This window comes from Microcaecilia unicolor, chromosome 1 (genome assembly GCF_901765095.1).
Source record: "Microcaecilia unicolor chromosome 1, aMicUni1.1, whole genome shotgun sequence".
In the NCBI taxonomy this organism is placed as follows: domain Eukaryota; kingdom Metazoa; phylum Chordata; class Amphibia; order Gymnophiona; family Siphonopidae; genus Microcaecilia; species Microcaecilia unicolor.
The window spans coordinates 34505305-34518101 of NC_044031.1; the positions used below are offsets into that span (position 1 = coordinate 34505305).

At 42.1% G+C, this 12797-nt stretch overlaps 1 protein-coding gene across 2 annotated transcripts in view; it reads right to left on the reverse strand.

Moving 5' to 3' along the window:
* Positions 1-3796: 3796 nt before the first annotated feature.
* Positions 3797-12797, reverse strand: part of LOC115464621 (zinc finger protein 585A-like) — a 47107-nt gene continuing 38106 nt past the window's right edge. For both annotated transcript variants that reach the window (XM_030194984.1, XM_030194987.1), the window contains one exon: positions 3797-7676. In XM_030194984.1, the coding sequence (XP_030050844.1) occupies positions 4090-7676 (3587 nt within the window). In that variant the 3' untranslated portion in view covers positions 3797-4089. The remainder of the gene's footprint in view (positions 7677-12797) is intronic.

Here is a 12797-nt window from a genome sequence, read left to right on the forward strand (position 1 = left end):
TGGGTGGGGGGGGGGGGGGGCAATGCATTACTCTCTCCAGGAAAAAAAAAATTAAATGATCCCAGGTTCCAATCTAATTCATGTTTAATGTGGGATAAAATGCCATAAATAAATAAGTAAATAAATATAAACTTTTAATGTTGAGCACCTGATTCTCAAAGTGAACATATTCCAAACACTATAATGAAAATAAAATGATTTTTTCTACCTTTGTTGTCTGGTGACTGTTTTTCTGATCATGCTGGCCCAGTATCCAATTCTGCTGCTATCTGTCCTCCTAACTCCGTTTCCAGGGCTTCCTTTCCATTTATTTCTTTTACTTTCCTCCTTTCTTCTCCATTTCTGGTCCTCAGCTTCTGCCTATTTTCTTCATCCATGTGCAGTTTTTCTCCTTTCTTCCTTTTCCCTTATCTTATCTCCTTCCTCACTCTTCCCTCCCCTCCATCTATGTCCAGCATTTATTCTCTCTCCCCTCCTCTCCCCCTGCCCTCCATTCACCCATGGCCAGCGACCCTTCTCTCCAGTGGTGTGCTGGAGCCGGCTCGCTCCGGCTTGCAAGATCCGGTTGTTAAATTTTGGCCAGACTTGCGAGCCGGCTCTCCCTCCCTCCGCCCTCCAGATCCGGTCCCTCACCGATCCTACCTTGACTATCGAATTCTTCGGGGCAGGCAGTGTTGCCTGCCCGCTGCTATCGCTGACTTTCCTCCGCCACCTGTTTGCGCTTTAAAAATGGCCGCCGAGACTTCCAGAGGCAGCCTCGCGAGACTTCTGTAAGTCTCGGCGGCCATTTTGAAGCGCGATCGGGCGGAGGAAAGTTTGATGTTGCAAAAAAACCCAAACATTTTCTCTGACTCTAGGTTGTTGACAGAGGACAGAAACTAAGTTTGTCTGTCGTTTTTTTCTCTCGCTTGCTTACTAAAGATAATTTTCCTTCCCATCGTTGTCTCTGAAATTATGGTACACAATACACTTCTAAATTATTCAGACCTCATTGGGACTTTCATGAAGCTGCAAGGGAGGCAGCAGGAGAATTTGCGGAACAAGTCGGGAGGGGGTGGCAGGGGAGAGAAGGGAGCTGCTGGCCATGGGTGGATGGAGGGCAGGGGAGAGAAGGGAGCTGCTGGCCATGGGTGGATGGAGGGCAGGGGAGAGAAGCAGTGGTGTGCTGGTAAATTTTTAACAACAGGCTCTCTCCCTGGTCCACCTCTGCTCCCCCCCCCCCCCGTCCACCTCTGTGCCCCCACCAAAAAAAAAAAAATTTGCAGAGCTGGCTATACTCAGGGAGAGAGCGTGCTTTCAAACAATCCTTACATCCAAATTTACCTTCTTTTAATGTAAAAAAAAAATCCTCTATCCTCCATCTTTTAAGACGCTGCCTACCTGCTGGATAGTGGTGGCACAAGGAAAGCAAGTGAAGACTAACTCAAAATAACCTGGCTGTTCCTTAGATGGGCACTAGTATTACGATATTGAAGATGCGACCATAGAATGACTCTGCGGTTATGCTCCACTAATAAGTTAAAAGATTAACTGGATTTCTTGAAAGGATTATATAAACTTAGGATGCAGGACTAGGGACACACACATACACGTATTTAGCCAATATCATAATTCTTCATGTACAGCCACAAAACAACCTTTTAGGGTGGATAGTGTTCACAATGAGCTCCTTTTATTATCGACCAGATAGAGACAAGAGTTTTCAGTTTTGACACAGTATAATTTATCACAAGAACAAAATATAAGAAAACCAATGGGCTGCATTAGGGGCTTATGGCCCATTTATGTTTAAACAAAAGAAATCTGCAAGAAACAAAATATTTTTATTTTGACTAATAAAACCACTTGCCCATGACACATGTTCAAAACAGAATAATCCATTTGTGTATCTAAAAGGTAAACTTGTACAAAACAGATTAAGATCTGATTCTATGTGCCCCAATGAAAGGAGAGTTTAATTATACTTCCATTTAATTTCAATATATTCCATCATCATCTTTATAACACAAGGCTTCCCAAGGTAGACTACAACAACAGTTAAGGTGAACCCATCAGGAAACAGGATATCCTCACTGAAATTTGGCCATCTGTATTGTATACAGACAGTGTATTTATTATTTTTTTTTTTAGTGTAGAAAAATGAGCACAAAATACAAAGTTTAAGATTGCTATTTCTACCAGCTATAATAATTTTTAAAGATGTTTTAGTGATATTCAATTGTTATTTCATGATATTAATATTATATGGAAAGCTTTCAAATAAATAAAAAATCTGTCCAATAAGTTAAAAAAAAAACAACGAAACAAAAACTTTTGTCCTCCACCTTTTAAGGCACTGCCTATCCAATTGAAACAGCTTTAGACTTGTTACAGATGGACCAAGAATTAAAAAAAAAAAAAAAGAGAATGTGGATGCAGCAGATGTAGGTTTGATTGCTTTGTTTGGTTTGAGAGTTCACTAGAGGACAGCTGTGGGGGGGGGGGGGGGGGGGGGGGAGTGAAAACAAAGATTAAACAAATTGGTTTCCTTTCTTACATGGAGTAGATCGGCTGCCTGCAGCTCATCATCACATCAAACCTCCTTGGTCCCGACAGTGTCCTTTGCCTGCCTGCAAGTAAGTAACGATCCGGTCGAACTGCGGGGGGGGGGGGGGGGGGGAGAGGTTGAAGGAGGGAGGCAGGGAGAGGGAGCGGATACGGAGGGAAGAAACAAAGTTCAATGCATGGGGCAGTGGGAAGGGCAGCAGCAGGGAAGAGAGAATCAGGAACTCCGACGAACGAGGAGGCAGGGTTGCCACACACCACGCATGCACCAATATCAGGTGACAGCTGGTGTGTTTGGGCATGCATGTCTCCAGCCTCCTGCTGCAATTTGTGAAAAAATAAACCCCATTCAAGTCCTAGCTGAGAGCAGCACAACCGGCTCTCTAAATTGTTCAAAAATTAACAACCGGCTCTGTAGAGCTGGTGAGAGCCGGCTCCAGCACACCACTGACTTAATCAGATATAGTGTAGCCGGCTCCATAAACCCAGAAATTCAGTACAGGAGCTCAGACGTGACCCGGCACTGAACTTATGAGAATAATGCCAGGGGCGGTCAGAAAACCACTGAGTGCCACTGGCTGAATACCAACCCCATGGTTTGTAGAAATAAAGGTAGGAATAGGTTCTATCCTCTTCATCTGAGGCATCCACTTAATTGAAATTAATCCTCTTTAACTCTTTCATTAACTTTTGTGGTTTATATCTTGCTGCAGTGGGTCCATGCACAAATCCACCACACCCTGGTATCTGCAAAAGGGTGTTACCTTCATCTGAGGAAAAAAAATGTATTGTCTCCCCCTCTGCTGCTGAATTTTATGTTTCACTTCCTTTGATTCCAGTGTGGATTCTCTGGTGGACTGTTTTATTTTTCCCTTTGAAGCCATTATCACACTCAGTACATGTAAAGAGTTTCACAAGCGTGGATTATTATTTGTAGCTTGTGAGGAATATTTTTTGACTAAAGCTTTAGAACACTCAGTGTGTGGATTCTCTTTTGTCAGTGAAGACTGCTAATTAACTGAAGCTTCTACCACACTGAGTACCTGAAACAGTTTCCCACCTGTGGGGATTTTTTTTTATGTCTTCTGATTGAAGCTTTTAACACACTCAGTACACGTATGTTTTACTGCTACTAGACATATGTAGTGCTGTTACACATTACATGCAGACATTTTCTCTGTGCCTAGTGGGCTCACAATCTAAGCTTTTTTTTTTGTGTGCTTGGGGCAATGGAGGGTTAAGTGGCATGCCCAGGGTCACAAGGAGTTACAGTAGTAATTGAACCCAGTTCTCCAAGATATCGACCCACTGCACTAACCATTATGCTATTCCTCCACCTGTTTTCTGACAGAAGCTTTCACCACACTTAGTACATTTATATAGTTTGATTTCTGTGTGCATTTTCTGATGGATTCTCAGACTAGTTTTCAAACTGAAGCTTTTACTACACTAAGCACATGTATATGGCTTGATTCCTGAGTGAATTCTCTGGTGCATTATGAGGGCTTGTTTTATTTGGAAGCTTTTATCACACTTGGTACATATTTATGGTTTGATTCTTGTGTGGATTCCCTGGTGGACTGTGAGTTTATTTTTTTCAATGAAGCTTTTATCACACTCAGTACATATATATGGTTTGATTCCTGAGTGGACTCTCTGGTGGATTGTGAGACTAATTTTCACAATGAAGCTTTTACCACACTGAGTACATATATATGGTTTGATTCCTGTGTGAAGTCTCTGGTGGACTGTGAGGGTTGCTTTTCTTCTGAAGCATTTACCACACTCAGTACATGTATATGGTTTGACTCCTGTGTGTATTCTCTGGTGGAATGTGAGGCTTCTTTTAATTTTGAAATTTTTACCACATTCAGTACATGTATATGGTTTGATTCCAGTGTGGACTCTCTGGTGAACTCCGAGATCACTTTTTTGAATGAAGCTTTTACCACACTCAGTACACGTATATGGTGTGATTCCTGTGTGGATTCTCTGGTGGACTATGAGGCTTTTTTTAACTGTGAAACTTTTACCACACTCAGTACATGTATATGGTGTGATTCCTGTGTGGATTCTCTGGTGGACTGTGAGGCTTTTTTTAACTGTGAAACTTTTACCACACTCAGTACATGTATATGGTTTGATTCCTGTGTGGATTCTCTGGTGAACTCCGAGATCACTTTTTTGAATGAAGCTTTTATCACACTCAGTACATGTATATGGTTTGATTCCTGTGTGGATTCTCTGATGCATTATGAGTTTATTTTTCTCAGTGAAGCTTTTACTACACTCGGTACATGGATATGGTTTAATTCCTGAGTGGATTCTCTGGTGGTTTGTAAGATAACGTACTTGATTGAAGCTTTTACCACACTCAGTACATATATATGGTTTGAGTCCTGAGTGGATTCTCTGGTGGATTGTGAGATAACGTTTTTGACTGAAGCTTTTACCACACTCAGTACATGTATATGGTGTGATTCCTGTGTGGATTATCTGATGGATTGTGAGGTTTCTCTTAATGTTGAAACTTTTACCACAGTCAGTACATGTGTATGGTTTGATTCCTGTGTGGATTCTCTGGTGGACTATGAGGCTTTTTTTAACTGTGAAACTTTTACCACACTCAGTACATGTATATGGTGTGATTCCTGTGTGGATTCTCTGGTGGACTGTGAGGCTTTTTTTAACTGTGAAACTTTTACCACACTCAGTACATGTATATGGTTTGATTCCTGTGTGGATTCTCTGGTGAACTCCGAGATCACTTTTTTGAATGAAGCTTTTATCACACTCAGTACATGTATATGGTTTGATTCCTGTGTGGATTCTCTGATGCATTATGAGTTTATTTTTCTCAGTGAAGCTTTTACTACACTCAGTACATGGATATGGTTTAATTCCTGAGTGGATTCTCTGGTGGTTTGTAAGATAACGTACTTGATTGAAGCTTTTACCACACTCAGTACATATATATGGTTTGAGTCCTGAGTGGATTCTCTGGTGGATTGTGAGATAACGTTTTTGACTGAAGCTTTTACCACACTCAGTACATGTATATGGTGTGATTCCTGTGTGGATTATCTGATGGATTGTGAGGTTTCTCTTAATGTTGAAACTTTTACCACAGTCAGTACATGTGTATGGTTTGATTCCTGTGTGGATTCTCTGGTGAACTCCGAGATCACTTTTTTGAATGAAGCTTTTATCACACTCAGTACATGTATATGGCTTGAGTCCTGTGTGGATTCTCTGGTGCATTATGAGTTTATTTTTCTCAGTGAAGCTTTTACTACACTCAGTACATGGATATGGTTTAATTCCTGAGTGGATTCTCTGGTGGCTTGTAAGATAACGTACTTGATTGAAGCTTTTACCACACTCAGTACATGTATATGGTTTCAGTCCTGTGTGGATTCTCTGGTGGATTGTGAGGCTTCTTTTAATTGTGAAACTTTTATCACACTCAGTACATGTGTATGGTTTGATTCCTGCGTGGATTCTCTGGTGGTTTGTGAGATAACGTTTTTGACTGAAGCTTTTACCACACTCAGTACATGTATATGGTTTGATTCCTGTGTGGATTCTCTGGTGAACTCCGAGATCACTTTTTTGAATGAAGCTTTTATCACACTCAGTACAGGTATATGGTTTGATTCCTGTGTGGATTCTCTGGTGCATTATGAGTTTATTTTTCTCAGTGAAGCTTTTACTACACTCAGTACATGGAAATGGTTTAATTTCTGAGTGGATTCTCTGGTGGTTTTTAAGATAAAGTACTTGATTGAAGCTTTTACCACACTCAGTACATGTATATGGTTTGAGTCCTGAGTGGATTCTCTGGTGGATTGTGAGGCTTCTTTTAATTGTGAAACTTTTATCACACTCAGTACATGTGTATGGTTTGATTCCTGAGTGGATTCTCTGGTGGTTTTTAAGATAAAGTACTTGATTGAAGCTTTTACCACACTCAGTACATGTATATGGTTTGAGTCCTGAGTGGATTCTCTGGTGGATTGTGAGGCTTCTTTTAATTGTGAAACTTTTACCACACTCAGTACATGTATATGGCTTGATTCCTGAGTGGATTCTCTGGTGCATTATGAGTTTCCTTTTCTCAATGAAGTTTTTACCACACTCAGTACATGTATGTGTTTTTATTCCGCTATGGATTTTCTGGTGATTTATGAGGTGAAGTTTTTGACTGAAGCTTTTACAACACTCACTACATACATATGGTTTGACTCCTATGTGGATTCTCTGGTAGACTGAGAGTTTATTTTTCTTACTGAAGTTTTTACCACATTCAATATGTGTAATTTTTTGTCCTCGTTTCTGGATTTTCAGGTATTCTAAATGATCTTTGTTCATACTGAAGTATTTTTCAGATTTAGTAGATAGGAATGATCTTTCAACCGCTTGAAGTTTTTGGTATTTTGCGAATGCTGTCCTGTAGAGGAAGCTTTTTCTACACTTATTAGTTGAAAACGGTCTTTTTTCCGAGTCAAATTTTGCTTCCTGGTTGAAACTTATATCAAAACCAGGATGTGAGTATGATGTCTCATTATAGGTTTTGTTGTGTTTTATGAGGTTTGCTTTATTAAGAAAGCATTTCCTGTTTTCTGTACTTGTACACAGCCTTCTTTCTTTACCAATTTTCTGATTGTGCATTAGTACTTTGGTCCTACTGACACCTTTCCCACACTCAGAACACATAAAAGGTCTCCCTCCTCTGCATCTCTTTTGTGGATGCTGTAGTTCTCTATTCTCACAGTTTGTACATGTAGATGGTCTTTCTGCAGTGTCAGATCCCTGCTGTAGTTTCAGTGTTACAGGATTCCTGAAGAATATCTCACACGTGTCACATACACATCTATGTTCTGTGGTCCTGTTTCTCTCCTCTTCCCCTGTATGTGTGATATTACTGGTACTTTGCTCACACAGAGCTGAGTCTCCTGTTGAATTTCTTTGCTTTTTTTCTGAGATACATTGATTCTTCCACTTTGCTCCCCAGTCAGGACAGGAAGATGTATTCTCATTGTCTCTTTTCAATAACATTATTTTCCTCTTGATATTCTCACTCAGCACCCAGTGATGTGTCTCTGCAGTATTGTTCCTGGGATTATTGTTTTCTTTAAAAAAAAAAAAAAAAAGTAAATATTGGGCATTAATATAGGAAGAAGACAATTAAATGAGTTTGGTAATACAATAATTATTTATTTTCTTGTATTTTTACTGTTTTCCTGAAGATGGCGGTATGTGAAGTCTTCACAAACATACTGACATGATTATTTAGCAACTTAGAGGATGATATTAAACAAAGCTATGATCTTAAAAGTTAGGTTGTTATATTTATTCACTATTTTCAGCCAACCTAAAAGCCTAAGGAGGTTATTTCCAAAGGACTGTGTGGCGTTTTATATGTAGAAACAGCAGCATTTTCACATGTAAATGACAAAAGCACACGCTAAAAAAGCTAGTGCGCTTCTAGCGCAGCTTAGTAAACAGGGCCCTAGATGTTGGCATTTACACTTGCTCCAAGGCATGCGAAAGTTTCAAGTTCAAGTTTCAGTATCTAGGCAGTTTGGGAAGTTAGTCCTGTGCCTGGCAGACTTCTACAGTCTGTGACCCAAAAATAGCAAGGACACTCCAAGAACAAGCAGGCTTATTTTATATCAAATTTATATAAATGAAACGGGCCCTAGGAAGGCTGTCATGTAAGCTTTTTTTTTCCTCTCTCCCCTGTCCTCCCCTCCATGTCCAGCAATTCTCCTCTTCTCTGTCCTCCCATCCATGTCCGCGATTCTCTCCTCTACTGTTCTCCCATCCCATCCACTCTCCTCTGCCCTTCCTCCCTCCCTCCCCTCGATTTGTACCTGAACGTTCTCTGGCTGGCTGGCACTGGCTTCCGTTCCGTTCGTAACATCCCTCCTGACGTCAGCTCGTCTCCAGCGTTCCCTTCCCTCTCACTGTTCCGCCCTCTGATGTCATTACATCTTGACGCGAGAGCGGGACAGTGAGCGGGAATGGAACGCTGGAGGCTGGCTGACGTCAGGAGATGCTACGAACCCAGGCAGCCAGACATGGAACGTTGGAGGTGCAAATTATTATATAGGAATCTATGCATGTATCTCAGAGGGGGAGAGGAAGACACCCTTAAAGGTGACAGTGAGTAAAATATTTTCAGTTTGCAACATTGCTGGATTGTTGGTTTAAATCAAGTACTGAGTAGCCTAATGGTTAGCATAGCCGGCTTTGATCCTGGCAACCTGAGTTCAATTCCCACTGCAGCTCCTAGTGAACTTGGGCAAGTCACTTAACCCTCCATTGCCCCAGGTACAAAAAATGTAGATTGTGAGCCCTCTAGGGACAGAGAAAGTACCTGTATATAATGTGTACAACGCTGCACACGACTAGTAGCACTATAGAAATGATTAGTAGTAGTAGCAACCAAAATTATAAACCTACTCTTCCAAGACTGCATCAAATGTAACTGTCTATTTATGGCTGGTATTGTGGTAAACTGCCGACTGCCTTATCAGTGATGCCAGTATTTGATCATGAAGGAGTGTAACTTCTACCACGTGGAAGGTGGGGCTCTGGATGCCTTGTTGGAAAGACTGAATGGATCGTGCCGGGTCTCTATCTGCCATCAGTTACTGTGTTACTATGTAAAATCAAATATGACATGGGGGAAACCACAGCCAATGAATACAGAAAACAGGGAGGAAAGAGAAAGGAGAGGACACGAAATCAACTTGTTAATCTATGTGACCCTGAGGTTCTCCACAGTGTGCTGATCTCAAAGACGGAGAGCACCAGGGCAGTCTGTAATAACGCAGCTGAAAATTCCTGGGTGGCCCCAGTCAGCATAAATCTTTTGAATTTCACGCCCATAATCTTTAAAGAGCTCATCCAGATGGAACTCAGTCTCAGAATGTCAAAAAGTCAAGAGCAAAACCCAGTCCGAGGTGATACGTGGAGGGGCATTTTCAAAAGGGACGTCCAAGTTTTGATGAGGATGTCCTCGCAAAACATCCCCATCCAGGGGCGGGGAAATCCGTATTTTCGAAACAAGATGGACGTCCATCATTTGTTTCGATAATTCGGTCAGGGACGCCTAAATCCTGAAATTTGGTTCAAATCGAGTGGCTTAATGTTTAGAACTGGAGAGCCCTTAGACTACCCCAGCACTCGCCACCATCAGGACCAGAAGAATCTTTTTTTAGACAAATGACAACGGAAAAAATTTCAAACACCACAGATCACGAAACAGAAATCAACAAGGATGACCCAATACTTGCTCCCAGAAAGAACAAGATCAAAAGAAGTAGATTCTCTACTGCTCAATTTGTCGAGTTATAATCTGACTGAAGTAGAATTGAAATTGTCAAGCAAGGGTCTTTCCTTTGTGCCAATAAGACCAATAGAGTCTTTTCAAACTAGAATAGATCTAGAGCGATTTTTTCTCAAATTGCATTTCAAGGAGCTTTTTTCACAACATCCATTTGAAACAGATTAATACCTCTAGGGTACGTAACCGTTCCACATGGTCACTTCAAGTTGCCCCAAGCACCTATTTGTCAGTATTTAAGGAATAGATCACACAGGAAACAGACATCTTTATGAGGAGAAAGATTCACCAGCATTTCAATTTAACACTGGAAGAGTCACGAGCTTTGAAAAAGTTACTTAGTAATTCTGGCATTAGAATTTGTAAGGCCAGCAACAGGAGAGCAATAGTAATGCTCAACTCGACAGACTACGACACACAGGTATACAATCAACTAAGTGTACAGACTGTACCAAGAATTTAGGATCTGATCCAACAGATGATCTAAAAGTATTGATCAATGATATCGCAAAACAAGGATTTGACTAGGGGTGGTTACAACACAGGAGTTGCAATATTTGAATGCAAGAACACCAAAAATACTGGTATTTTATATCTTACTGAAGATTCATGAAACTGTACAGAAAGCACCTGGTCAACCAATAACTTCTAGCAGAGGATCATTTCTTGAACCCATTTCTGTATATATCGACACTTTTTTGAGACCATTGATGTTTTCCTATATAAGAAATTCGTCTGGTTTTATGAACAGACTTGATGAAATGACAGATGTAACTTCTATATCTTTTTCTTAACATTTGATGTTAAATCTTTGTATACATAACTACTACTACTACTATTTAGCATTTATATAGCTGCACAAACATAGAAGAAAGACAGTCCCTGCTCAAAGAGCTTACAATCTAGTAGACAAAAAATAAAGTAAACAAATCAATTAATGTGTAGAGGAAAGAGGAGAGGAGGGTAGGTAGAAGCGAGAGGCTACAAGTGGTTATAAGTCAAAAGCAATGTTAAAGAGGTGGGCTTTCAATCTAGATTTAAAGATGGTTAAGAACATAAGAATAGCCATACTGGGTCAGACCTATGGTCCACCTAGCCCAGTATCCTGTTTCCAACAGTGGCCAAGCAAGATCACAAGTACCTGGCAGAAACCCAAATCTATCTATATAAAACACACCTCCAACGTTCTATTGAAGCCTCACCTGCAAGCCGGAAACGTCTCCCTTTGTGGTGGTGTAGATATCCGGTTTGCTCATGAGTGTCTGCCCCGCCCTCGCGTCAAACGTGATGTCGTCGGGGGCGGAGCACTGACACTCAACGAATCAAGGAAGCCCATTGGTTAATCTCTGTTTCCACTGCACAACGCAGCTGCACCCCGTCCCCCCGCCCACAGTCCCCCTCACCCACCCTCCCGCAGCCGCTCGCTCACTGTTCCGCCACACCCCCTCTCCTCTCAGACTCTGGCCATGCAGCAGGATGATTACTACACACGAGTGGAAGTGACCCAATCAACTACAATGTAAGCAAGGAAGCCCATTGGGTAATCTCTGTTTCCACTGCCCAACACAGCCGTCATTCCCATACACTCAAAACCAAGCACACCTAGGAGCTACTGATCCACATTGTTGTTGTTTTTTTCTTCTTCCATCTGAAACACGTCTAAAGCTGTTTCTACTGGATAAACTGTGCCTTAACAGGTAAAAGACAAAAGGTTTTTGTTTTTGGTTTCTTACTGCACACCTTTTTAATTTATTTGAAAGCTACCCATCTGTACATATGAATATCATGAAATCTAAATTAAATATCACTAAAACAGCTTTAAAAATTATTCTACTTGGTAGAAACAGCAGTTTTAAACTCTGTATTTTCAGATCATTTGTCAACAATACAAACTTTATCCAGGTAAGTGCCTATGGCTGTGTCAGCCCCGCTGTTGCCTGTCAATGTGTGTCACTGAAAGAGTATGAGGAAGCTCCAGCTGCCTGTGGGTCAGGACAGGACTTAGCTGCTGGACGCCAGAAGCTGTGTCTCCTTAGGTTGACAGCAAATAGCAACTCCCCCCCCACCATGCAGGGAGGGGACAGGACCTTGGAACTGGAAGGGAGGGGGAGGGACCCTTGAACAGGTAGGGGGACCCTGGAAATGGGAGGGAGGGAAGGTGACCCTGGAACTGGGAGGGTGGGGACCCTGAAACTGGAAGGGACCCTGGCACTCAGAGGCAGGGGGGGATGACCCTGGAACTCGGAGGGGAGGATGACCCAGGAACTCGGAGGGAGGGATGGAGGGGGGACCCTGGAACTGGGAGGGAGGAGGGAGGAGGGAGGGGCCCCTGGCACACACTCTGATTCTCACACACACGCTCTCTCTCTCACGGACACACTCGCACCCAGTCTCACTCTCTCTCTCACACACACACACATTTGCATATTCACTCTCTCTCACACAGTCAATCTCACAAACACTCTCTCAAACATACACACTCCGAGGAAACCCTTGCTAGCGTCCGTTTCATTTCTGTCAGAAACGGGCCTTTTTCACTAGTATAGATATATTAGGGGACAGGATCCCAAACCATTTAGCTTCCAAGGGGCTTGGGAGACAAACTTAAACTGAAGATTTTCGAGGTCACGTGACGCTATGGTGGAGAGAGGACGTGAGTGATCTTCTCTCCGCTGCCTGCCTGCTCTGTCTAGCGTCTGCAAAAGAATCAATCTCCCCCATATCGCAAAAAAAATAAAGAGGAAGACTGCGTGAGAGTACCTGGGGAGCTGGAATAGCGGAAACCCCGATCATGGCAGCGAAATCAGCCCAGAAAGAACGACAACGGGGAAAGACGCCGGAATACAAGATGGCGGCGTCCCCTCCCGAAACAACTTCCTTGGTTTCGTCGGCTTGGGTA